At 37.1% G+C, this 27,078-nt stretch overlaps 1 protein-coding gene across 7 annotated transcripts; it reads left to right on the top strand.

Moving 5' to 3' along the window:
• Positions 1 to 933: 933 nt before the first annotated feature.
• On the top strand, positions 934 to 19,363 carry naf1 (nuclear assembly factor 1 homolog (S. cerevisiae)). 7 transcript variants are annotated; one of them, XM_066667986.1, is made up of 10 exons: positions 934 to 1,059; positions 1,644 to 2,049; positions 2,254 to 2,626; positions 7,969 to 8,134; positions 10,761 to 10,854; positions 12,561 to 12,643; positions 13,104 to 13,264; positions 13,390 to 13,441; positions 17,563 to 17,668; positions 18,588 to 19,361. In XM_066667986.1, exons 1-10 carry the CDS (start codon positions 1,021 to 1,023, stop codon positions 19,034 to 19,036), a joined length of 1,929 nt encoding a protein of 642 aa, XP_066524083.1. In that variant the 5' UTR covers positions 934 to 1,020; the 3' UTR covers positions 19,037 to 19,361. The 7 variants fall into 7 exon arrangements, with proteins under 7 accessions (XP_066524083.1, XP_066524087.1, XP_066524080.1 ...); XM_066667990.1 differs by having other exon boundaries at positions 1,644 to 1,770; positions 18,588 to 19,360; XM_066667983.1 differs by having other exon boundaries at positions 1,644 to 2,626; positions 18,588 to 19,363.
• The last annotated feature ends 7,715 nt before the right edge of the window (positions 19,364 to 27,078 follow it).

Below are 27,078 nucleotides of genomic sequence, written 5' to 3'. Positions count from 1 at the left end.
TCCACCTTAAGTAAGTGACCTCATTGAAATTGTCATATTAAATATAAATTCCAGCTTAAAAAGTCTGCCATTCTATTTTTCAGGGCACCTTTAAAAAATTCTCCTTTAAAAAATCAGCCATTTTATATGGGCTGCACCTTAAGTAAGTGACCACTTAATAGGCCACATAAAAATGAATCCCACTTAAAGAGGCTGCCATTATATGTTGCGGGCCACATTAACAAATTCCACATTTAAAAAATCAGCCATTTTATTTAGGCTTCCACCTTAAGTAGGTGACCACTTCACAGAAACAGTCACATTAAAATAAATATCACTTTAAAAGACTCCCATTATATTTTGCAGGCCACCTTAATATAAATTGCCATTTTATTTAGACTTCCAAATTAATTAAGTGATCACGTCATAGAAACACCAAATTAAAGTCACCCATTTTGTTTTGCAGGACACCTTAAAACATTCCACATACAAAAAAAAATCAGCCATTTTATTTAGGCTTCCACCTTAAGTAAATGACTACACCAAATAAATTGACACATAAAAAAGCCCCTACCACCTTATATTTAGACTATTTTGCTTAAAAATTGACCGAGTTAGAGCAGATTGAAATTTTGGTCAATGTATTCCAGAGGGAAAAAATCCCAATTTGAAAGCTCGTATTTCAAAATCTTAAAGTCGGATCACTCCAAAATGTACAAGCATATATCTACGATATAGGTTCAGAGTGTACCAAATTTTGTCATTACAGCTTGAAAACTGTGACCTGTAAAAATATTTATTAAAACAGTGTTTTTTTTATTTTAAAATGGTCGTCTTTTAAACAGCTATGGTTATGCTTTATTTAATCAGATCGTTGAACGAACAGACCTGAGCGGAACTATGCAACGCGGCTAATGACTTTTATTCTGAAATAACGTTTCTGTGCGGAAGTGACGCTGCTGAATGTGTGTTTTTTTCCGCACGTGCAGCATGGTTGAGACTCTGCTTAATTTTACACAACTGCGGTTTAGAAATAAATAAATGGAGAGTTTACACACAGAAAACTTAATATCCACTCAGGTACAGTTTATGCATATCTCCTGAGGTATGCTATTTGGAATTCAATTGATTTCGTTCGAGGTCATTTAGTTAGTGTTCATATATGACTAATGTTTGTGCCCACGCGCGCTGTCTACTGTGCGTGTTAAGTTAGCACAAAACTGTTAGCTAATTAATTTTGTTCATGTGTGAACAGTAATGTAAACTTGTGACTGAGATACTATGTTATGACCAACGTCCTTCCTTTTTAATGTATGTTTTCCCGTCCGTTCATAAACTTTGTTTTTTTCTTGATTGAAAAGAAAGTTAACGTCTATTTTATATGCCTGTTTTTTTAATTAAACAGCCTCTTATTATGTTTTAACTGACATGACAAAAAAAGTTAAAGTTCATGCGAACAGATTTTTCATCAGCGTTTACATACTACATTAAACCCTTCAATTATAATATTCAATTATTATATCCTCTAAAAAAAGTATAATAGCCTCTACAAATATTTTCATTCCATTTTTTTAGGTGAAAACGTGTAGTGGTTCCTGTTGATTTATGCATCTTTTTACACTGTATTCTTAATTTTTTTTTTTTTTTTTTTTTTTAAATTATAGCTTCAAGTAAATGAGTCCACGCAAGATGACTATTGGATACCAGCGGAAAAAGAAAGTAACAGCCCGATAATACAGATGAATGATGTTGCTCCTGGTCTTGCTGCATTTGAGGCTACCACCCAACTGAGTGAGGAAATGGATGTTAAAGTCCCACATGAATATGAAAAAACAAAAGAATCATCAGAATTTATATTTACAGAAACAAGTGCACTTCATCTGGGTACAGGAGATAATACTAAACAGTCAAGTGAGCCAATTTTAATTAAACAACCAGAAGATCATCAGAAAGTAGAGGATTCTTCAGCCGCTAACATCTTTACGGACACAAGTGCGGCACAGAACAAAACTAGTGTACCTGATCTGTGCTCGTCACAGGTTACTACACTGTTTAGTGAGCCAGTGGATGGTAAGCAGCCAAAGGTAGATGAGAAAGTTGTTTTAGGTGACGTTAACAGAAGTAAAACTGTTGAACCTCTAGAGATGAATCCATTCTTAAATGAGGACATGGACATTAAGATACCAAATGAACACGAGAAACCACGGCTAGAAATGAACAATATTTCAGAAATGGGTGGAAAAGAGAGTCATAATATTGTTATATCTGATACAGGTACAGCAGAGATTGCACCAGAGCTGAGTAATGGCATGGATGCTAAGCTGCCAAAAAGCCATGAGAAACGAAAGGAATCAGAAATTAATATTACAGAAAGTACTGCACTACAGAGGCAGCCAGAGGTTCCCTACCAGCTGGGAGAAGATATGGAGCTGAGTGTGCCTGACCACCTTAGGATTTTGCAGTCCCCACCTCAAATGCATGAACAAGTGAACCAAAGAATATCTGACCATGAAGGAGAGCCTTGCCCTGTCTCTCAGAACATGGCAGTGAATAAAGTCACAATGACTCCTGTGTCTGGTGGAGGGGGCTCACTGGACCTGCTTAGAATGCAGTACAGAGAAGACAGCTCAGGGGACCACTTTGATAGGTAAAATAACACTAAGCACTAACATTACACTCTATGTAAAATAGATGTTTGATAGACATCGGCTTATCAAGTGTTTAATCTAAAGTCAAAAAAAATATTGTGTCAGTCTTGGCATTGGGTGTCTTTTGGACGTCAATCTTGAAAATTAAAACATTTTTTAATAAAAGTACATGTACATAAAATTTTAATACTAATTTTGGTCAAGCTTGATGAAGCTAAATCAGTAACAAGTATTTGAATCTGAAATTTGAATATTTGAATTGTGTGTCTGAATATGTTATATTTGACTTATTTTCAGGTGGTCATATATTCAGATTTGAAAAATATTTATAAAAATTTAGTTTCAAAATTTCAGATTTAAAATATTGACTCATGAATTCCAGTCTAAAAAATTCAGATTGCAAAAATACAAAGCTAGGCCAGAGGTCAAGAAGTGGGCCTCACAGGAAAATAAACTTAAACAGAGATTGAGTGCAGTGTTTACTTGGACAAACACCAACTGAACATCCTTCTACAGTTTATCTACACAGTGTCTCTGTTTAACTTTACACCAAAACAGGCCAAGATTCTGAATTATAAAGGTACAAGTGCGTGTTTTTTTTCCCCTCTCACTAATTTTAGATGAGGTTACTGAATTTTCATTCACACTGAACTGTTCTATAATCAAATATTTACAGAAATGGAAGTATTTCTACATAAATGACAGGTTCCCCAATATGCCCTTTACCATATTATTCTGGTTAATAAATATATAAAGGTATTTGCATTTAGCAACGTTAAAAATGTCACAGTTTAATAAAATTGGTCATGATCTGACCGTTTTCTTGTGTACACGAGTGTCATTTCTGTACAGTGTCTTTTTTACAAACATGCTGAAGTTAAGGGAAAAGCTCTGTTTAACTTGCCGTAGTGATATAATATAAACTTCATGCAGTTCAGGGCATTTTATGGTCATGTAATGTCTGTCAGTTCATAACAAGCTACAAAACTGAATGACACTCAATTCCTTTACACAAGAAAACTTGTGATCATGGCAGGAGCTGAAAAGGTAAAATTTTAATTGTGATGTGACATTAAACGCAAGCACCTTTAAATTTAATTAAGCAAGATGATATATACTTGAGGAAGGAACAGTGCGTTTATGTAGAAGTGTTTCATTTTCCATAAAGATCTGATTGAAAAATTGTGCTGTTTGTAATGTAGATTCACAGTCTGTTAAAATATAGAACAAACTCTCTGCTGTTGTGGTTTTAATCATTTGAAGATTTCATCTGTTTTTGTGTAAAAGTTAAAGAGGATAGCTGTGGTGAACTCGTCAGAACAGTGGTAACAGTCTGTCTCCAGTGTTGGCGTGGGTTATGGACAGAGGAGCTGACTTTCAGTCAGAAAGTGAAAGGCGTGTTTCACAGAAATATCTCCATATATGCATAAGAGATTATGATAAAACTTAACACATTTCTGTTGGAGTGTCCAGTAAACCACTGTAAAATCCAATTTGTAGTTCTGCATTGAATATATGGCATAGGCAATACGTCAACGAGAACTATGGCACACCTCTCAAGATATGTAACTACGTGCTGCATTGATGCAGACTGCAATGACTGTGATTGGTCATTAGTCGGACGGCTAATTACAGACAGCTGTAAATTCATAGATTGAGATTTCCTCAAACATGGTGTGGGCACAATTGCATTCCATATGTATCATTAGCAGAGCGATGCAGAGGTATAAACCCTCACAACGTCATAGGGCTCTTGCGTAGCCTGTGGTGTAGGCTCTGTTTCAAGTCAATGCAGAGGTATAAATAGGCCTTAATGTTGCACAGATCTCTGCTAAACATGGCTTTAATGATGTTAGAGCTATAGTGAAAGACACAGATACAATCTCTCTGTGGAAGTTAACTTTTTCTTAGAATCCCGCTAGTTGATCTCTTGCTTAGATTTGTATTTTTACGATCTTTTTAGACTAGAATTTATGGATCTCTATTTTATAAATCTTTTTCAAATTTATTTAGTTATTTATTTAAGGCATAATGCAATACATAATATATGTGTCATTACATTTCCTTCTATCTATCTATATATATATATATATATATATATATATATATATATATATATATATATATATATATATATTAGAAAGGGGTAGAATAGAGGTTCAAAACCGATTGCAAAAGAAGTGGTGAAAGTGGGCAGCCCTGAGTGCCACAAATAAACTGAAAATAATCTGACCGACAATGAGATGTTTGTATACACGCTGAAGGGGCAGTGGTATAATATCTTCACCCAAGTCATGAACATGTTACAAAATCCGAATATTTGTAAAACTAAATAAATATGCCCACTCTATTCGATCAAAAGCCTTCTCAGCGTCAAGTGAGATAACAACCACTGGACTCGGGTGAAGGGATCAGTTAGCCAACTGGCGGATGTTGTAAAAGGCCTGACGTTTCTTAATAAAATCTTTTTGGTCAAAATTGATGCTAGTTGGGGGCAAAGAACACTTTTGTAGAGATTCTACAAGTTTTCAAATTCTTCTGGATTAAGAGTAGGCATTTCTAAATCGTGTATTTAAAAAAAAAAAATTCCATATCGGTAGTATCAGAGGGGAATTCTGAAGCACAGAGAGAAGAGTAGAAAGCCATTAAATATTTATGGATTTCTTTTGGATTAATTGTTGTATTTTGGTGTGCTTCACTTATCTGTGAAATAAGTCTTGATGCAGCTTGGCGCTTCAACAGATGAGCCATTAACCGAATCACCTTGTCACTATGTTCATAAAAGATTGCAAGAGTCCCATGAATTAAATGTTCTGCGTAATAGGTGGATATCAGATTAAATGTAGCTTGTAAATCAATCAGATTTTTATATAATTCAACAGTAGGAGTCTCAGGGTATTGTTTATCTAGATCTTTAATAGATTGGGCAATCGCCTGTATGTCCCTCTTATTTCTTTTATTAACATGTGGTATATGATAATATTTGGCCTCTGAGGTAAGCTTTAAAATTGTCCCAAATTAATTAATAGGATACCAACTTTTTGTGTTAGTTTTTTAAGAATATGTCAATGTTAGTTGATACAAAGTTACAGAATTCTTCATTGGAGAGTAAAAGGGGTTTAAGTCTCCACGAGGGACATTCTCTCATGTTTAAGAGAAAGCATAGATATAACTGGCAAATGTAACTATAAATATAACACAATATAGCGAATATAACTATAACAGTGTATGTAAGTTGGAATAAGTCATTGGAATAAGCAGGTCATCCATAAAGAAAAAAATCAAGCCTAGAAAAATTGTGATGTGTGTACGAGAAAAAGAAGAACTGTTTATCTACTGGATTTAAAAGTCTCCAAGGATCCACACAACCATTTTGTTGCATGAACATTGAAAAGGCCTTGGCCATACAAGAAGGTAGCCCGTTTGAATTTGATCTATCAAGTAGTGGGCCAATTACACAGTTCAAATGGCCAGAGAAGATCAGTTGATGCGTATTCAAATTGGGTATTAATGATAGAACTTTGTTTGCAAAATAGACATCCCAATTCAAGCGACCATTGGAGTCACTAATTATGTCAGATGTGGTAAACTGTACTCTTTTAGATATTAGGATTGCCACACCTCTGGACCTACTGTTAAATCTGGAGTGGAAAATCTGATTAACCCATGGTTAATTTACAGAGTATGTTAGGATCCTTCAATTTTCTTGCAACTATTATATCTGCTTTCAGTTGTTTTAAATGAGAAAATATTTTTGCTCTTTTTCTAGGGCCATTAAGGTCTTTACGTTCCAGGATAACAATCTTACATGATGACCTCCATCCACAATGCCCATAGGAACCAGTGTGCCCCCAGTGTGTTTTTCTGGGAAATAGCTTGTCTGCAGACATGTTTTTTTTAATCTCCCAATCTTCAATAAAATGGATAGTCGCGCTCAAATATGGCTCACAGGTGCGACTTGACGATATATCTGTCATCAAGGCAAAATGTTTTACTCTCGCAAGCCGGTTGGAAAGGGTCTGTCTGACTTAAATGTACATGTTAGGTCCCTTCCCATGGGCTTCAGAAAATATTTTTCTCATTTTAGAGTTACTGCATTCATAGGTGGCACTTTTATAAAAAAAAAAAATAAATAGCTATGCAACCAGTTTTTAACTGAATTGTAGTGCCCCCTTTATATGCACTTTGAGCATATTTTGAACACTCTTTCAGAGAAGAGCCATACACATGCGTACTCATTTAGGTTTGATTGAGTTATATATACAGAGAGTTTATAGAGCTCCACTCATCCTTATTTGTTTAAATATTGCAGCAAAACTGTGTCCAAATTTCAGATATTTCTTGATATTTATTTACCTACAGCCAATAGAGACTGTAATAAGACCAATTGTTTAATGACAGAACAAAGATCCAGAGACTAGTTCAAAAAGGTAAATTTTTACATGCCTGACAATTGAGGATAAACTATGCATTTTTTGACATGAGTTGCAATTGCAAAATTGTGAGACATTATGTAGAGTATTCTGCAAACCAAATTGCTTGTTGATATGCTTAATTTTTGCTGCGATATTCCATATTTTTATGTTGAAAATTGAATTGCGCCACTTAGTGGCTGTCATTATGAAATATTTTTTATGTGCTTTGGATGTACTGCCATGGACGTACCATTCAAGTGTCATGATGATTGGACTTTAAGGTTGTCAAACAGCTGCTGAAATCAGATTGGCTGATGGCAGCCATGTTTTTTCGAATGTGGCGTCATCTTTGTAGAATCTGATTCCGGACATCGCCCACTACCTGCATACCAATTGTCATGTCAGTCGGACAATCTTGTTTTTTTTTTTGTTTTTGTTTTGTTTTTTGTTATAGTGCCCCCTAGGCTTGCAGTGGTACCATGATGCAATCATATTTTTCAACCCCAATAGGGATCAAGCATATGTATTATTGTAACATTTAGGGAAAGCATTTGTGAGTTATAACAGTATTAGTCTGAATTTTAGAACATGAGCTCCAACAGTTTTTGAGTCTAGAAGCTAAGTAGTGATTAAATTCTAAAATTGTTTTCAGGTTTTTAGGCTTGTCCATCGCGTTTTATCAGAAAAGCAAGAAGAAGAAAAAACCCTAAAAATCTAAACAATTACAATATGTTTCCTTGCACTGTAGTGCTCTGACCTCGAATAAAATAAAAAATGTAATTAAAATATTCAAAATTACAGTACTCTTGACACATACATGAGGATTACTCACGAACGGTTAGACGGAGAGACTCAGATTTAATCTTGTTAAATATATATATGGAATATATAATGTGTGTAAATAAATTTTTTTTTTTCTTTTTCAGTGACTCTGATGATTCCTCTTCCACATCTTCCTCATCCTCCTCTTCCTCATCTGGTGTCAATAGCTTTTTGATGAATGAACTGGATCAAGATGAGAATCAAGAAGGAGGCCTTAGTCTTGGAAAGGGTCTCCTGCCCATGAGGACTCAAGATGAGCTTCTGATTGAGGTGAGGAAACCTAGCTGAAAGTTGCCTGTGTGCTATGTTTATGTATGTGCAATTTGTAAATTTGGAACAAACAGCTATGGATTACAATCAAGTTCAATCCACTAGCAACTCCTCTTTTTCAGTTAATTAATTAATTCATATTCTTTTACTGCTTTATGCTGTTCGGTGTCATGGTAGATCTAGATCCTACCTGGAATCACTGGGCTGAAGTTCAGAGTGTGTGCCCTCTGGGCCTGGGTGCCAGTCCATCACCATGCCACTATATCACATGAATAAATGAATGAAAAAAGACTATATAATAGAATTCAGCACCACCAGAATTACTATGTGTATTTCTTTACTAGCAGAAGTAGTATTTGTGTGTTAATAAAGTTAGTGTACTCTCTCTAAGCAATTCATATCATGCCCTGACATTTGACCCCCAAAGTCCAGTTAGTTTGAGTATTATGGGGTCTTCCTAAGTGGAACTGTGTCAGAGCACAGTTCAGTTGGACTCTGGCATGGTCTGCCTCAGTGTGAGTGCTAACCATGCCTAGTAACAGAACATGCCAGTACTTCATTACTCACTATAAATATTCACACGTGTAGCAGCAAAGGGATAACTCTGGTCTACTCATGGACATTTATACAGGGTCTACTGCAGAGGTGCAGGGTTTGCTGAAAGAATTTGCTGCAATATTTGCTAAAAATTGTGATCCTTTCTCTGAAAATATATGAATCTATAATGCATGTGAGAGCAACAAGAACACTGGCAACAAGAACTGCTCCTTGGGTCAATGGCCAGTGAAAATCTCCAACAAAAGCCAAACGTGCAACAAGGAAAACTGATCTGTGAGAACTGGTGCACGGAGCCACGTTCATTCCAAAAATCAACAATTTTTGTGTCACATCAATTGGTGCGAAACATTAGGTGGGAAATATAAACCTGCAATATTTACACATACAAACATTTTGTGTGTGTAAATATCACTCTAGCGAGGGCAAATATGAAACTCTAAAGTACTGAGAGAGGAGTTGCATGTGCATGAGCATAAATTTGCTCTCAAATTCTTTTTTTTTTGGATTCTCAAATTTTACCCTCTCAATTGTAAAGTTTACTTCATTAGCCAAGCTCTATTTCCTCGGACTCTTTCTGTACTCAAGACGATTTCTCATGCTCAGGTTTTGAAATGAGTGGGTTTTTAACAATTTGGGGGTGTGGATAGGGCCATTTCTCTCTGTGGGCACTATTGGCTGATGTCTCCTGGCTCTGTGACTTACCATCTCATACACTCTATATGGATGGAAAATGGAGGTGACTTGGAATATGGTTCCAAGGCCATCCCCCAGCATTGCTGTACAGGATGAGTCCTTAAACTATGGCCGCATATCTTTTGACCGACCCCTACAGCAGCAAAGACATGTGGTTGGGATCTGTTGGGTATTAAATATCAATGCCTTTCACTAGCATCTCATAAACCTAAACACAGTGTAGATGCACAAGTGGAACAAGTTACTGTCGGCTTGTAAAGACAGTGGCAGGAAAGACGGGGCCATTTTTGTTTACCTTGTGTTAGAAGTTCTGGTGAGGCAGCAGATCCCTTGATATTGATTGTAGCCACAGCAATAATAACCACACCAAAAGCTTTCCTCCCACACCAAAAGCAACAGGTGTTCAGAGTAAAATCAAATTAACACACAACTCTGTGATTCTTATGTTAAATGTGTCACTAAGCAAAGCTAATGTCATTTTCTTTATGGATTGTTTCCACTTCCACATTAAGTGTTATTTTAGGAGGCAGAAATTTCCTTCTCAGTTTTCATTAATTTTATTAATTTATTTACCCAAAATACATCAATTATAACATGGTAAACGTTTTATATATTTTTTCATTTTGACATAAACTCCAGCCATTGAAAGAATGAAAAACAGTAAGCTGGCCCTTAGGTTACAAAGTTGAGGAGCCCTGATTCTCAGTGTTAGCAGGCAGAATACAAAGTCAGTGTAGCCAGTGGACAGGAGTCATCAGCAGGAGTGTATTGAGTGGGCAGTCAGAGAACGAGGAAACATCAGCCAATAGCCCTCATTGAGAGAAATGGTCCTGACCTGGACCCAAATTGTCAAACCACACCCATTTCAAAGCCAGAGTGTGGAAAATCATCTCGAGATAGAGACTGAGGGAAAGTTCTGAGTGCCAAGTTCTTGGCAGGCGAGGGAAACTTTTAAAATTGAGCTGGTAAAAACCATTCGATAATGAGGAAAAAATGAGTTCCTCTCTCAGTGCTTGTGAGTGTCATATTTGCGTTGGTGAGAGTGATATTTACACATGCAAAATTTTAGAACATGCAGGTTTATACTTTCCACCTGGTGTTTTTGCACCATCTACTTTTGAAATTGATGAGATGCCATAGATGGATGCCATGGGATAGAAAACATAACTGGGCCAACAGGTCCGTAACGGCACATAATAGTACAAAAACATGACCCTGCAGTGGAAATTGGAGGCTGGCTTTAGGAATAATTCAAAATTCTATTATTTTACTTGAAATTGTTAAGTACTGCTTGAACCAGTAGTCATTTCAGTCTGTGAGTTATATCCTTGATTTGCTCATAGCATGATAAATTGAAGGATGTTTTGTTTTTTAGGACCTCCCAGCAGTAGAGAATCTGAACATCAGCCTTTCTGAAGAGACAGAGATGGAGTCCATTGGAGTAATCTCCAGCATCATAGACAAACTAGGTTTTACAATAGCTCCCTAAATTACAAAGTAGGGATAAAAAATATTGGGATGTTGGGATAAAACAAAGTATATCTCTCTTTTTTGTATGTTTTTAGATTGTTGAATATAAGAAATACCAGCTACAGAGCATATTGTGTCAGAATCTCATAAATTCATACACTTGGAAAATTCAGATAATAAGATTAATAAACATATTTTTCTCTGTATTTCATACATTTAACTAGGGATGCACCAATATTGGAATTCTGGGGTGATGCCAATATCTGATATTCGATTGACCAAATGTCCTTACCAGAATTTTTTTTTTCTGAAAGGACACTTAGCTGATCCATTTGGTACAAAAACTGTGCAGACTGAACTAGAATTACTTGTGTTGGCACAGTTTAAACTAGTGTTGCACCGATATTTAAACACAGTATTGGTATCGACTACAGTGAGCACCGATACCATATGCATGTTGGAAATGGCCCCCTACTCACTATTCCTTACGTACAGTACACAGGGCACTTTTTGGGACACACACCATGAAGCAGATACTGACTTGCATGTGCGCCACTAGATGCAGCTTGAATTTTAGTCAATTTTTACGGAGACTGGAAAAATGTCATACACACTACACGACTGGGGATAACATACTACACGACCCCAAACTCACCCACCAAACATTTTCTAGGAGACAGATAAATACTGATGTAAAACTTACTGTGGCTATTGTTTGCAGTGCTATTTGTGAAAATTCACAAAGTAAAAAAAAATAATAAAAATGTCTTTGGTTCGTGGATGGAAAAACATAGTCAGCGCGGTCTCTACACACTGCAACGGGAGCTGGAGATTAGTAGAATAGCACCTAAATGAGGCTTAAATGGTTCAGAAACAGTGGTAACCATAGCACACCCACATTTAAGATGGAATGGAAAATTAGAATACAGTTGGAATATGCTGTTAATAAAGAAGTAAATGTTCATTCAAGCTTTTATCTTATTAGTGATACAGAACACTTTTAACAAAATAAAATCTGAAAGTATAGCAATATATCTGGATTTATAAGCACCTATCTAGTAGTTAGGTAGATAGAGTTGAACATGAAATATCGGTATTGGAAGGGAAAAATTAGTATTGGTGCATCCCTAGATTAAACACAGAGGAAAATTGTCAAAAGTCATGTGCTGACCTGCTTAAAAAATACATTGAATTCTGTGGCAGAAAAAAATGAACATACTCATAACTCGAAAAATGTATTGTTAAACAATTCCAAATTTACAGTTGTTATAAAGGGGGAATTTAATCTACCCATTAAATTGTAGTCTCTAGGTGAAAGTATAAGCATTTTTATGAGAAAATGTTTGGCTGAAAAGCCGAAATCAGCCTGTCTGTCTGGGGAAGTTCAGTTGATTATCCTGCATTCTAGCCTTCCCCACTGAAATGAATGGAGGGAAACTGAACAAGGGATACAGCAGGACAGATGAGTGTGAGTCTGAAATTTAACATGACAGGTCCTAGTGTACCCAGGTCTGGGCATGTGAAATTTAGTAGCTTTAATTTTAGTAGCTTTAAAATTGACTGAATTAGAGCAGGAAGAACAAGGTTCCATAGAAAGGAATAGGGAGAAATGAAGTGAAAAATTAGCTTAAGTTTTAAGATCAAAAGTTTTTTTGTTGTACTATATTTTTTGCTACGTGTGGTCATTTGTCATTTTGTTTTTTAGTCATTGTTGAATCCAAAAAGGACACTCTACCCTTGAACGAGGGCACTGTCTTTTTCAGTAAGGAAAGGATTGCTATTGGAAAGGTGAGTATGCTTATAAATTAAATTTTCTTGGTTTATAGAGCAATTAATATTATTATTTTTTTTTTTACTAAAAGGAAGTTGATTTATTATTATTATTATTATTATTATTATTATTATTATTACTACATTTGTTCTAAAAATGTCTCTTTTCCAAGTAAACTCAAAGAAATCCCCAGGTAACACAAGTTTAGTTGCATGCCATTATGTTGGTGATACATACAGGCACAGCTAAAAAAAATACAGATAATGCCTTTGCCTTGCAAACAGAATGGATGTATGAGTAATGGCCCAGCCCACAGTAACGTTAGGATGATTGTTAACCCAAATTTCTGAAGGAGCAGGGAGTAAAGCTAATAAGCTCTTTAAGAATTTCTCTCTTTCTGGACTAGCTAAAGTTTTGGGATAGCACTGAAGTAGTTGGTGTTTGTCTTTTTAGCTTTGACATGTGTTTTTTGCATAGGTGTTTGAAGTCTTTGGCCCAGTTTGCCAGCCTTACTACATTTTGAGGTTCAACTCTCAAGAAGACATAGATCAAAAGAACCTAAAACAAGGGGAGTCTGTTTTCTTTGCCCCACAAGTAAAAGATTTTACAGAGTACATCTTCACAGAACAACTCAATGAGTGAGTTACCTGCCATTTCATCGAGTCTTGTGCTTTGTTATATCTGAGTGATTGCGATTGTAGCATTAGATCATACTCTAAATATTTTTGCTGCTCTTGTTGGCTGTTCTGCTCTTTCCCGATAGAATAAAAGGATCAGATGCTTCTTGGAAAAATGATCAGGAGCCTCCTCCAGAGGTAAATATTTTGTTTTTGCTTGGAATTTTCTTTTTATTATTTGTATAATGGTGTTATAGGTGTCTCATAAACTCTAAGAAATACAACCAGATTCTTTTTATATGATTTCTTGCATAAAACAAAACAGATTATTTGAATCGTAAAAGTAAGCAATATACATGTCCACTCATTTTTAAATAAGTAAAAGTGTGTTCATTGTAAAGATGTGCCACGGAATAAGTATATTGTACCATGATATATTCAGTAAAGATGTATAATGATGTTTAAAAGCAGTTGAAAGCCCCAAAAATACCTTCTTACTGCCTGATCTCTGCTGAGAACACACAGGATAATTGACAGTGGCATCACTTAAACAAGACGATATCAATTACAGAGCATTAGCCAGAACTTTATGGGGAAAAAAAACCTGATGTTTACCTGGATTTGGACATATGTTGTGAATAAGAACTTGGAGGCAGCCAGCATCAAAACCGAAGCCTAATGTAGAGTACACACTGTGTCCTTGTGTATTTATAATGATTACTGGTGTTCTGAGCTACTTTAGTGCACCAAAAGCTAGCCAAACAAAGTAAACCCATCAGCAATGGGCTGCAGGAAAGCCCAAGTGCCGCATCTGGAGACGTGAATCCATGGTAGGCACTACCGCTAAGGTAAAGCATGTGTCAGGAAATTCCAGTTTCCCCAGTAGTATCCAGGTGCTTTTTTATTGCTGAGAAGTTTAAAAAAGTTTTATTACAACAGTCACCCTAATAAATTACTCCAATTCTAACATGGTTTTAGAGACAGAATGAGAAGTGATGTAGACTTATCGCTACTATGATTGGTTCTGTGGCAGAGTTAATGCCACCAAGTATTGCTATTTTTATGGAGACTGGAAACTTACAAACATGGAGGTACAACTCATTGTGGTTATTGTTTGCTCTGCTATTTGCTAATTATGATTCACAAATAAAAAACTTTGGGTCGTGGATGTAAAGATTTGGTCAGCAGTTTCTACACACTGCAGAGGGAGCTGTAGATTAGTAGAATAGCACACACTTGAGGCTACGTTCCACCTTAAATGTTTTAGAAACATAGGAGTTAGCCATAGCATGTGCCACAGTGCTGCCTCATTTAAGGTGGAATGGAAAATTAGAATAAAACTGAAATAAAGGTTGTAATGGCGTGTTTGTGGCTCACTGTGTTCTCCTACAGGTAATACTTGTTATTTGGGGACATGCACATGTAATGTTTTATAGTGTGTCATGGTTTTACTGTTTAATCTGTCCTACTGTGCTCCGAGCTCCACTGCATGCACCTGTGTTTACTTTCTGTTCTTATTGGCTGTTGAAGGTACTCGTTCAGCATTGAGTTGGTAAAGAGTTTACACTACGCAACTATTCATTCATTCATTCATTATCTGTAACCCTTATCCAATTCAGGGTCGCGGTGGGTCCAGAGCCTACCTGGAATCATTGGGCGCAAGGCGGGAATACACCCTGGAAGGGGCGCCAGTCCTTCACAGGGCAACACACACAGATACACATTCACTCACACACTCACACCTACGGACACTTTTTGAGTCGCCAATCCACCTGCATCGTGTGTTTTTTGGACTGTGGGGGAAACCGGAGCACCCGGAGGAAACCCACACAGACACAGGGAGAACACACCACACTCCTCACAGAAAGGCACAGTTACTGAATCTCTAAAAGAGCTGGATTCAAGTGGCCCTAAAACTATGTTGTGGCCAGGATTTGTTTTTGTTATTTTTTTCCCCACTAACTCTAACATTAGTTCATAGATGTAAATGGTGCAACAGCATCATTGTTGCTGTAGTTAAAGGGGCTGGTTAATTGAAAGCAGTGGGCCACAGTTTAGGGACACCTGCTGTAGGGGGTACTATGAATGTTTTCTACATTTAAATTAGGCATACCAGATTATAAACTAAACTTATATGCAGTGTCTTAACAATTTTGCTCTTACAACTGTTTTGAAAAACCTTGTGGAGCCATTCTCTGCTTGTCCTTTGGTGTTTTGTTTTCTAACCCTGTGAGCACTTTAGGTCTTTGACAAAAATAAAATGTAATTTATTTTTGTAATTATTATTATTAATTGATTAAAATATTAAAGCAAGTTCATCACAATGACATTGTGATTAATCACAGGATAAAATGCTAGTATTAACTAGAGCTAAAACATAAATGTGTTATGCACAAAAAAAACTGATAGGGGGAAACCAGTCATTTTACAGTAGTTTTGATTATAAATAGAATCTCAGTTTGTTCAGTAAAATTTCAGGGAGAGAGTTAAAGTTGATGTGCATGCTTTCAATAAATTTTTTTAAAAAAAATTAATTAATACACTTTAAAAAAAAACATTTAAAACATGTTACCCTGCAAGTTGCTACATCTCCAATCTGTTTGTAAAAAATAAATAAATACATAAATAAATAGCTCTAGGTCTGAAATTCTAGTATCTCTCTCTCTCGGCAGCAAAATAGCATCTGGTTAATAAAGACCTCCCAATGTTGATGAGCATGAACCGTGGTGCCAATATTGCTCTATTTTTGCTCTATAACTAGGTATCGCTAATGTTGTTGTTGTTGTAGGTGGAACTAACTCCATATTCAGGAGAGCGCTAACTGCATGATGATTAAAACAGACCTAAAGTGCTAGAAAACTCAAATCACAAATGAGTTTCTGTGAGTTTAAAATAGTGAATAAAAACTTACAAGTTAAATTTCAGCGATGTACAAACAGTCTTTTTCCCCCCCTCTCAATCATATTAGAAATATACTGATACAGAGCTTCTGAACATAAATAAACCAGGAAGAACAGCATTTCCCTTTGTAGACGTTGTCTTTAACATGAATCACAATGCTTGGAAACAAGCTTTATGTGAGAAAATCGAGGTTGAATGTTTTTGAAAGAAGGTGTTTTCGTACTTAGTGTTTGAGTATCCGTGTATCGATCGGCAGCTCCGCTAAAGAATCCGTTTCAAAAATCCTCTTCAAACCACAGCAACCAGCGGCCTGCTCTCCCAGCTCCCTGACGATCACGACTTAACCAAGTGCATGCGCGAGGACACTTAGCAATTCTATACACCGCATCTAAATTTTATTTACCTCTATACAAACACACACAAATAAATGTTTGTTAAGCCCAGTACAAGGAAAAAATGCTAAACCGCAGCTTATTTCTCTACTCATTAAATTGTAGTTTCTAGGTGAAAGTATAAGCATTTTTAAGAGTAGTGCTGGGCAAACAATTATCTCAAATTCTTGCTCAGTAACGTGTGACATTTGTGTAATTGAGTTCAAAAAAAGGTTTCCATTCCATTAACATGGCTAACAAAAGCAGCCTGATCATACAGAACAGTGTCAGAAGCATATAACAATGCTTTTACAGTAAATTAACACATAAGACCGTATGGAAGTGAGAAAGTAAACACGTGTTTAATTCAAGTGCTTGTGTCTATGAATTAGAAAAAAATTTGCCAATGCATAATCAATACAAATCATAATCTCCTCACGCTACAAATGGAAAAACCTTCCGAATGGACAAAAGGTACACAACAGGATCAAACAAACAAAACAATGCTGATTAATCATAGTTCACTACAGACTGGTTGCAATTGAATATGTTTTTTTTATTTTTTTATCTTTCTTCTCTCCCGTACTACTACTTCTGTTATTATAATTATTATTAATAATATATATATTTCTCAGAGGCTGGTTTAAAAAGTTAGACACTTGATCTGTGGTGACGTTCATGTGGCTTTTATAGGGGTTAATTTCTAGTCCGTGTCATATTTTTTTTTTTTTTTTTCTTGAAACATGCTCATTGTCCACTTATGTCTTAAAACTACAACAAACAAAGAGAAACTCTTATTAATTTGTCTTTGTTGTGTGTGTATTAATTTTTGATAAAGTTTGACTGACCTAAAATGCATGAAATATCCTGGTTTTGTTTCCAAACATTCTGTTGACATCTTTTTCATCACATATAACTAAAACTGAGACAGATATTAATGATGTTGTTGATTAAAAAGAGATTAGTGGGATTGTTTGTGTGCTGAGTAGATCTGAGAAGTCTTTATGGACTTCATTTGCATGATGTCTTGGTTGTGTGTTTATGCAGGCTCTGGACTTCAGTGATGATGAACAGGAGAGGTTGGCCAAGCAGAAGTTGAAGAAGCAGAAGAGACATCAAAGGCAGCAGCTGTGCGAAGAAAAGTGTGATTCAGGTCAGTGTGACTTAGAAACACAAGCTCTGTTCTACACTAATGACACACTGCTTATTCCACGTCAGACAAATAGTTACAGCTAAACACTACATTTGAATTAATAAATTACATACCTGTCTAACTACCTACTGAGAGACCATCCATCCATCTGTAGTTCTTTGACATCTATCTACTACAAACTATTTGTGCTTCTTTTTATCCTGTTAAGAAAACCTAATAGTTGTTAAGAATCACCTAACCTAGCTCTTTGCTACCAATTTATTCTTTTTCTCACTCATCCCTATGAATTTTTTTTTCCACTCTTTACTCAATTACTATACAGTACATTTTTGACTGTTCACAAAACTGCTTTTTTGCATTTCAAGCAATGCCTAACATAGATATACAAATGAGTTTTAAACACATTTAACAGACAACTTAGTTTTTCATCTCACTATTGCTCCTTTAACATGTGAATGATAATCCAGAAATGTTCCAGACTTTACCAGGAGGACCTGTATGTGTGAATGCAAATACCGACAGCATTGGTACCAGACATACCTGGACTCCTACTGCCCTAGTGACTCTGGGTAAAGACTGAGTCAGTGGGAAAGCCTCCAATGTTTCACCTGCACTCGTTGCACAAGCACTGATCCATGCCTCAAGCATGCAAGAACACGCCTCTCACAGAAAATCATTCTCTGTGCCCTGCATGTGTGAAATGACCACTCCAGGACATATCTGCTCTGAAGTCGATACTCCTGAGTTTCTCTTTAGATCCTCTTGAGTGTTCCTGGTGAAAGCAGCATATTACTAAATGTGTGAGACATCTGCCAGCTTATCATATCGCTGCATTATTTAACATTCTTTTACCATGTTTACTGTCTTGTCTGCCCACTCTCTTTGATTAGGATAGTGTCTAATTGTATCTTTTAATTAGCAGAGAGTGAAACACCTACCTGCACACCTCAGATGACCCCCAGAAGAAAATCACAAAATCAGAACTTTGAGCGCAAACGTCATGTGCACCACAATCCTCAAAATTTTGGCCACAGCAGCTTCCATGGTAACCCCCACTTTCAGCCACAGGATACCCCTCAATTTTATTCCCAATGTGGCCCCTACTTTCAACCCCAAGGTAGCCTCAACTTTCAACGTCAAGGAAATGCTCCCTTTCAACACCAAGGTAGCCCACACTTTCAACCAAACTATATACTTCCTACACCAGAATCATTCCATCTACCATACCATGCTACAAACTTCCCTCCATATCCTCCTCCTGGACCAAATCCTCCTCACATTGGCATGGGTCCCATAGCCCCAGGCCCCTATCTAGGCATGATGTTTCATCTTCCTCCACCTCCACCTCCACCACCCCCAGGAAATTAAATGCCCTGAATTAGAAACTGAATTATGCTTGAATTCCAAGTCTGGAGTTGTCTACAAAAGCCGAAGGGGTCTGGAGAAGAACACAGTATAATAATACTTATGTAAGACAAGAAAATGGATTCAATAGAGTACTTCCTTTCATGATTAAACAAATGTGTAGAAGATAAGAATTACAATGTGCAATGTGATACTATAATTTTTTACAAATTTAGTTGTTTATTTACTTATATACCTATTTTTTTATGCCTGTCTGAACTTTGTTTTTTTTTGCTTGCTTCAGTTGTGTTTTTGTTTTTTAATAATAAAACTTACATATCTGTGAGTTGTATTTGTTTCCTGATGGGACAGTGATATGGTAGATTCTGTTACAGATGAATCATAAGGCATTAGCATTTTTGTCCAAGAGAAAATAGCATGACACACTTTCGAACCTCTAGTTCTATAAAGATTGTGTAAAGGTCTTTAGGGTGTAGAATATACTGTATTAATAGAATATACAGTTTAATTAAATATATTAAATAGTTACTAGATTTCAGTCTACTTATTACTTTCAGAACATAGCAAACACAACCCAGAGCCATTCAGAGTAGCAGTTTAGAGAGCAGTTGTTTAGAAAGTTATGCATTTTTTTTGCCATTATAATGAAATGAAAAACTGATGGACACAAGCTACAGCTTTTTATTTCTATATATGTATATTTACATGTGACATCATGAGTTTGCATAAAGCTACATTTATTTCAACTTTTTTTTCCCCACAATTCCTGATATTCAATCCTAGTACACATTCCCTCTGTCATAGATCATTTTGAATCTCTACTGTTTTAACAATTAGACATTTATTGCAGCCTTTATTTCCTTTATTACATCGCAGTGGTGTAGAAATCTAATTACGCATGGTTGATATTTGGTAACATAGCAATTAAATTGTTTGACTGGTGGCACGGTGGTGCAGCAGGTAGTGTCACAGTCACACAGCTCCAGGGATTTGGAGGTTGTGGGTTCAAGTCTCGCTCTGGGGGAACTGTCTGTGGGGAGGTGTGTTCTCCCCGTGTCCATGTGGGTTTCCTCTGGACACTCTGGTTTCCTCCCATGGTCCAAAAACACATGCTGGTAGGTGGATTGGTGACTCGAAAGTGTCCATAGATGTGAGTGAAAGTTACATACAATTAATGAACGAACTTGTGACAAGTATTTAGGGTAGGGTTGTGGAATTTATGCAAATGAATCTGCAATGCATCTATCCAGTCAGATAGCTGGTATTTGCCTGACAAACACCCACAGGTGAATTAATTGAACCATGGAGCAAACACCTCTATGGAGTGAATTTTGTGTCAAAAGTTTTCCAAAAGCAAAATTCCTAGAATCGAGAGCAGAAAGTATATATTGTGAAGCCAGATGGAGAGGTCCAATGTGTTCACCTCCTTCAAGGCACCGGGACACTACACTACTACATTTGCATAAAGTTCATCTCGGCTCAACTTTTCTGCACCACATCTGGACACACCAGACCCATGATGCACCACGCTGCTGCATCTGATGGAACTAACGTTTTCTGATTAGTAGGATCCCTGCAAACGCACGTTATCAGAACATTGTCTACTTTCTTCCGTTGTCTGAACAATGTCACAACGTGGTCACAAGGTCATTATTGAGTAATGTTGCTGTATGGTAAAAGGATGACATATTGGCCACTTAGAAAATATCCACAGAGTTCCATATCAACATTATTATTATTTTTATTATTATTACTATTCACTGGCGCAGCATGTAGTGCCACAGTCACACAGCTTCAGGGACCTTGAGGTTGTGGGTTCAAATTTCCACCCACAGTCCAAAAACACGTTAATGGATCGGCTACTCAAAAAATAAAAAAGGTGTCCGTAGGTGTGAGTGAATGTGTCACCCTGTGAAGGACTGGTGACCCCTCCAGTGTGCGTTCCAGCCTTGTGCCCTGTGATTCCAGACCCACTGTAAACCTGAACTGATGAGCAGTTTCAGACAAATTAATGTAATTAACAATGCTGCTTTTGTGTGTGGGGTGGCGTATTTTTATGTTTGGGAGGACCAGATGTCCTCACAAGGATAAGAGTTTTTCACATTTTGTACTGTCAGGACACTTTATTGGTCACTGAACTTGACGCTTGGGTAGCGTCATTTAGCTACAGTAATTATTTTTATGGAGGTCATGTCAAGTATAGCTATACCAACATGAGTGTGTGTGTGGAGGTAAATAAAATTTAGACGCGGTGTATAGAATTGCTGGGTGGCCTTGCTCAATGAATTTGGTTAAACCCGTGGTCGTCAGGGAGCTGGCAGCGCGAGCCGCTGATTGTTGTGGTTTGAAGCGTTTTTTTAACGGATTCTTCAGCAGAGCTGTCGATCAATACACGGACGCTCAAACTCTGTAAGTACGAAAATAACTTCTTTTAAAAACATTCGACCTTGAATAAATTTAATTAAATATTTAATGTATACTTTGGTTATTAAATGTGAGTTATAATCATGGCAAAACCTTAGATTTTTCAGTAACATGCTAGATTAGTGTTAGTTAGGTGGGCGGATCGATCCAAATATCGATAGTATCGATACCCCCCCCCCCTTTTTTTTTTTTTTTTTTTTTTGTCAGTTACTGTTAGCGGTTCGAATCCTGATCCAGTCCGGGTTCTATCTATGATTATAATCTCTGGCGTATTCACTGATTTACGACCGCACCTGTATGCCGTTATTTTTGTGCCCCAATTCTGCGCTCGCGGATATTTCGAGCAAGCAAGAAGGTTTCTGCGAGCGAGGAGGTTTCCTGAACGCACGCTACAACCTACACTTCTTGCTCTCATGTCCTGCGCACGCGATGTCTCTGACCTACTCGCTCCACACTTACAGTCATTAGAAAGTGCCTCAGTTTCAGACAATCAGAAAAGACAAATGGCAAAGGTCAATTCTTATTGGATGGCTTGACCGCCAAGTGGGCGGGACATACAGGCCGGAGACTAGTAAATACTGGCAAGTGGGAGGTTATGGTTAGGGGGTAGTGATGGGAATTTCGGCTCTTTTTGGGGAGCCGGCTCTTTTGGCTCGGCTCTTCATAAAGAGCCGGCTCTTTCGGCTCCTAAATGGCTCTTTGTTTTACCACTTATTTCCACTGGTACAGAACAATATTACCTACATTTTACATGACTATATGGACAAAATATTATTGTTCAATATTAAAAATAATAAATAGTGTTGCAATGGCCAATTGTTTTTATGGCTGTCTTGTAATAACTCACTGATTGCACTCATACATTCAATTGTATAAATAACTGGATTTTTATTTAAACACCTTAATAAAAAATCACTTGTAAACTCTGAAATACAGCCAATGGAACCCAAAAGGTAGGTATTACAAAATAGCTTATTAAATTAAATAATCATCCATTTCTGGGTAATAAAATAAACAAATACTCTGCAAAGTGCAAAACAGCAGCATTCAACGGTAGTGATTAAAACAACCACAACTGTAAACAAACATTTAACTGATTTAACATTTTCTTAAACTATTTTTTGGAAGGCAGATCGGCATTCAGGAAAACCAAGTGTCTCAGCTCGGAGGGTTGGAGGGTTGGAGCTTGCTTGTTGTTCTCTGATTGGTTGAATGACAAGCCTTAGAAAAAATGGCTCGGTCTTAGACGGGAACCGGCTCTCATCGTTCACTTACAAGAGCCGGCTCTTTGAACCGGTTCGATCGCAACCGACACATCACTATTAGGGGGAAATCTGAAAATTCCCTACGAACAACAGACCAGTGCACCACAGCCAGTAATTAAGGGTCCAAGGAGCCCTATTGTTTTTGTTCCGTTTTTCCTACTTTTTTTTTTCCTCAATGAAACGTGATGGGCAGCCCAAACCATAGGTCCTACAGACTTGTCGTTTGGTCAACTGGTAGTAAACCCTCCCGCTACTCAGGCGCTGCCTGTATCTCTTACCCCACGTGGCGTAGAGACAAAATTCTTTTTTTTCCCTGATTCCTGACCTACTAAAAAACCTCTAGAACTCCGACCTACTTAGATTTTGAGCTAATTTGCATAATATGCAAAATCGCACAAATGTTTGAGCGCGAACCATCTCTGGAAATGTACCCAATATGGACATATGTGGTGTCAGCAGAACCTGAACTTTAAAAGTTATTCAAAAAAAGTTGGAATGTCATCACTGCTCGGCTTCCAGACTCGATATGATACTTCACATGCTTGATCCCTATAAGGGTTGGAAGACATGAGTACTTGGTTGTGCAACTGCAAGCCTAGGGGGCGCTATAACAACAAAAGATTTGTTATGCTTCACAGGATTGTTCGATTGACATGCCGATTGGTATGCGTGTAGTGGGTGATGTCCTGAATGAGATTCTATGACGATGATGTCATATTCAAAAAAACATGGCCACCATCAGCCAATCAAATTTCAGCAGCTGTTTAATGACCTTAACAAGGTCCTATCATCATAACACTTGCATGGTATGTTCATGGCAGCACTTCCTAAGCACATAAAAATGTTCATTACAATAGCCATTAGGGGGCGCAATTCAATATTTTCATTCATTCATTCATTCATTATCTGTAACCGAAATTCAATATTTCTACATGAAAATATGGAATATCTCAGCGAAATATAAACATATTGACAAGCAGTTTGCTTTATTTCATACTCTGCATAGTGTCTTACAACTTTGCAATTACAACTATTGTCAAAAAATGCATGGTTTATCCACAATAGTCAGGTATGTGAAAATGGAGCTTTTCAAACTCCTCCCTGGAAATTTGTCTTATCAATAAACAACTGGTATTTTTGAAGTCTGTATAGACTGTAGGTCAATAATTATTTGAAAAACTTGGAACTTTTGACATGCTGTTGTGGCAGTTATTTAACAAATATGCATGGGCGGGGCTCGATGTACTCTTTGAGCTATAACTACAACAAACTTCACCCAAATCAAACAAAACTTGGTACACATATGTATGTCATTACTCTGAAGTAGTGTACCAAATGTGACCACGTTGCACAGAAAGGGGGCGCTACAATTAGACAAAAACTGGTTGCACAGGTTATTAATTGACTACACTGCCACCTAGAGATGCAGTACCAGCAAGATGAGACAGATATATTCTGAAGACCATGGGAAAGGAGCTTGTGCATTTTCATAACATATGACTAAAGCACTTTTGATTTACAGCTGATTTTGTGCAAAGATTTGAAGGCAAGCTGCACAGCTTTTTTAAGCAGAGGCTGCAATCACACAGTAATGAAAGTTCCACATTTTTTTGATAATTATTCAAATTCAGATTCTTGGATTCTCATGATACCACATATGTCCATATTGGGTTTTGATCCAAGTACTAGTTTATGATCAAATATATGTCCCCTACATCGCATCTATGCTTGCAGATTCTCTGTTATGCAGAATCCCCCCTCAGCCCCTCCCTCTCGTCCTCACACACAGACTATCACCTCTCCCCCTCCCCTCCCTCTGCCAGTCAGAGAGGGCCAGAGGACACACACAACAGAACGCAGATCTAAACAAATCAACAATAATATTATGACCACCTCCTTGTTTTACATTCAGTGTCCGTGTTTTCAGCTCCACTGTCCACAGGAGCACTTTGTAGATCTAACATTACAGAGAGGGGTCCACCTCTTGCTCTGCATACTTTCATTGCTCATTTTCACATGTTCTTCAGTGGTCAGGACACCCACACAGCAGGTATGCAGAAAATGTATGAGCTATTGCCTCTGCCTTCATTTCTATAATGTTGACCAACAGAGTATGTGAGTGTAACACTGTGGGCAGTGAGTGGACACGGGTTTTAAAATTATCCAGTAGCACTGCTCTTTCTGGTCCACTCATAAAAGGACAATGCACACTGACATAGCACCACAATGTCAGTGTCACTGCAGTGCTGAGAATTATTCACCACTCAAATCATATCTGTTTTGTAGGCGTCCTGAACATTGGGTCATAATCCAGGGTAAAATTCCAGAATGAGTTTTCTGCTCTGTGCTGCCTCTGTAACCCAAGCCCCACGTTCACCTGTTTGCAGACCAGAAATTCGCCCACTCATTCACTACCACTCTGAGACACCAGAATACCAAGGATCATATGTAAAAGCACTACAAAATCTATCTTAAAGTGTGGCTCCTGTATCAGGAAATATCATATGCTACGCTCTTGCTCTGCAACAGATTTCTCGCTTTCACCCTGATCTTTAATGGTCAGGACACCCATACAGCAGGTATGACTCAGGTGTTGGAGATTTAAATCCCTCAGCATCACTGCTGGACTGGGAATAGTCCAAAATCAAACACATCCAGCAGACAGTGTCTTGTGTCCACTGATGATGGACTCCAGTACAAGCAACTCCACATTATATCTGCTGTTTGTGGGTCCTGAACATTAGGGTGAGAAACCAGAGTGCAACTCCAGAGTGACATCTGTGCTCTATACTGTCTCTGTCATCCGCTACTCTTCCATCTCATGCTACACCTCCAAAGAGATGCCAGAACAGCATGGAACACCTTACAAACACTACACAAACTTCCCCAAAAATCCCCTTCTAACTCAGGACAGCTCGTATGCTAGCGCATTGTTCTTCTACCAGCGAATACCAGCTTGGACCCTGGGAATTGCCACTTGCGACTATATTTTTATTTTATATTCATTGAATTGGCAACATTGTAGAGGTTTGATCTTTTTTTTTTTGCCTTAATTGTATTTATCTAGTTTTACTGAGTAAGCAACATAGCTGATGTGCTAAAAATAATGTACATAGTGTAAAATAGTGCTAGCAACGACTGTAGAAACTTCTTTATTAGTAATAGAATATACTGGAAATGCTATCTAGATAGGTAGTTATCAATATACATTGTTAGTTGATTGTGTAATGCTAAAATCTAAATAACTTAATAGCTTAATACTGCAGTTAAGTTAGCTTGCGGTTAGCGTACACCTGCATATATTGGTGTGTATTTGATTTAACTGTTCTGTTTACAATTTATGTGTAGCAATATTAAAAAAAAATTAAATATATTTTTAAAAAATCAGTTTTTTGCAGTAAACATTGGCAAAGCAATGTATGTAACCCACCTGGTCTGTGATTATTTTATTAATCTCTATTATTTCACTTGAAATTTACCTGTATAAAACAAATATACAGAAGTTTTCACACATCAGATAATACCTACATCATCTGACTTTGCACGGTTGTTGATAGTGAAGTAAAACTGCAAAATCTGACCATCAGATTTTTCACTTCATGTAAAGACACTCTTGACAGCCTTGGCCTCTATGTCAGGTTTTTAAAGTTATATTCAGTTTAATAAAAACTTTCACAAATCAGTCTGGTCATTTTTGTACCTGGTTTAATTAATCTGAGTGGCCAACTTTGAAGTTATAAGCTTTAGAAATTAATTGCCTTAGGTGTCGTTTTTGTGGATTTCGGTGTGAAGAATCATCTGGATTTACAAATCAGGACTAACAAAATGCACCATAGTTTGCAGGTGTGCCGTACTGAATTGAAGAGTTATAGCTGACAGTATTTCAAATTGCAAACCGGAAGCTAACTGTACTGCAGTTATATGACCTCTAAATAGTTGTCTGACTATATATATATTTGTTTACATTTAAAATTGAAATTGTGTAACATCTTAAATAATTTAAATTGAATTGGAGGCATGGTGAAGTTGAGTCAGCAGCAAGGAATCTGGTCTCATTATTGCTCAACACCATGGGCACAGACAGCACGGTGTAGAGAGACCATGTTCAAGCGTTCCAAGCGTTTCTGTGCAGCAGGAGATGACTAGGTCCACACTTACTCACTTGTTTATTCAGTTTTCCTTTACCAAATAACAAATTCATAGTCACCCAAGAGATTTACTGAGTTAGTAAGAATACTTATCATTTAATTCAAGTCTTTAACTACAACAATTTCAAATGAATGTTTTTGTATTTTGATATGATCCCAGTACATTTAGCACAGTGAGCATGTTGTTTTAAGACTGTATTGGTATGGT

The sequence above is a fragment of the Hoplias malabaricus genome, chromosome 4, assembly GCF_029633855.1.
Source record: "Hoplias malabaricus isolate fHopMal1 chromosome 4, fHopMal1.hap1, whole genome shotgun sequence".
Taxonomy (NCBI): Eukaryota; Metazoa; Chordata; class Actinopteri; order Characiformes; family Erythrinidae; genus Hoplias; species Hoplias malabaricus.
The sequence above is the reverse complement of the archived record's forward strand: the minus strand, read 5'-3'. Positions and strand labels throughout refer to the sequence as shown.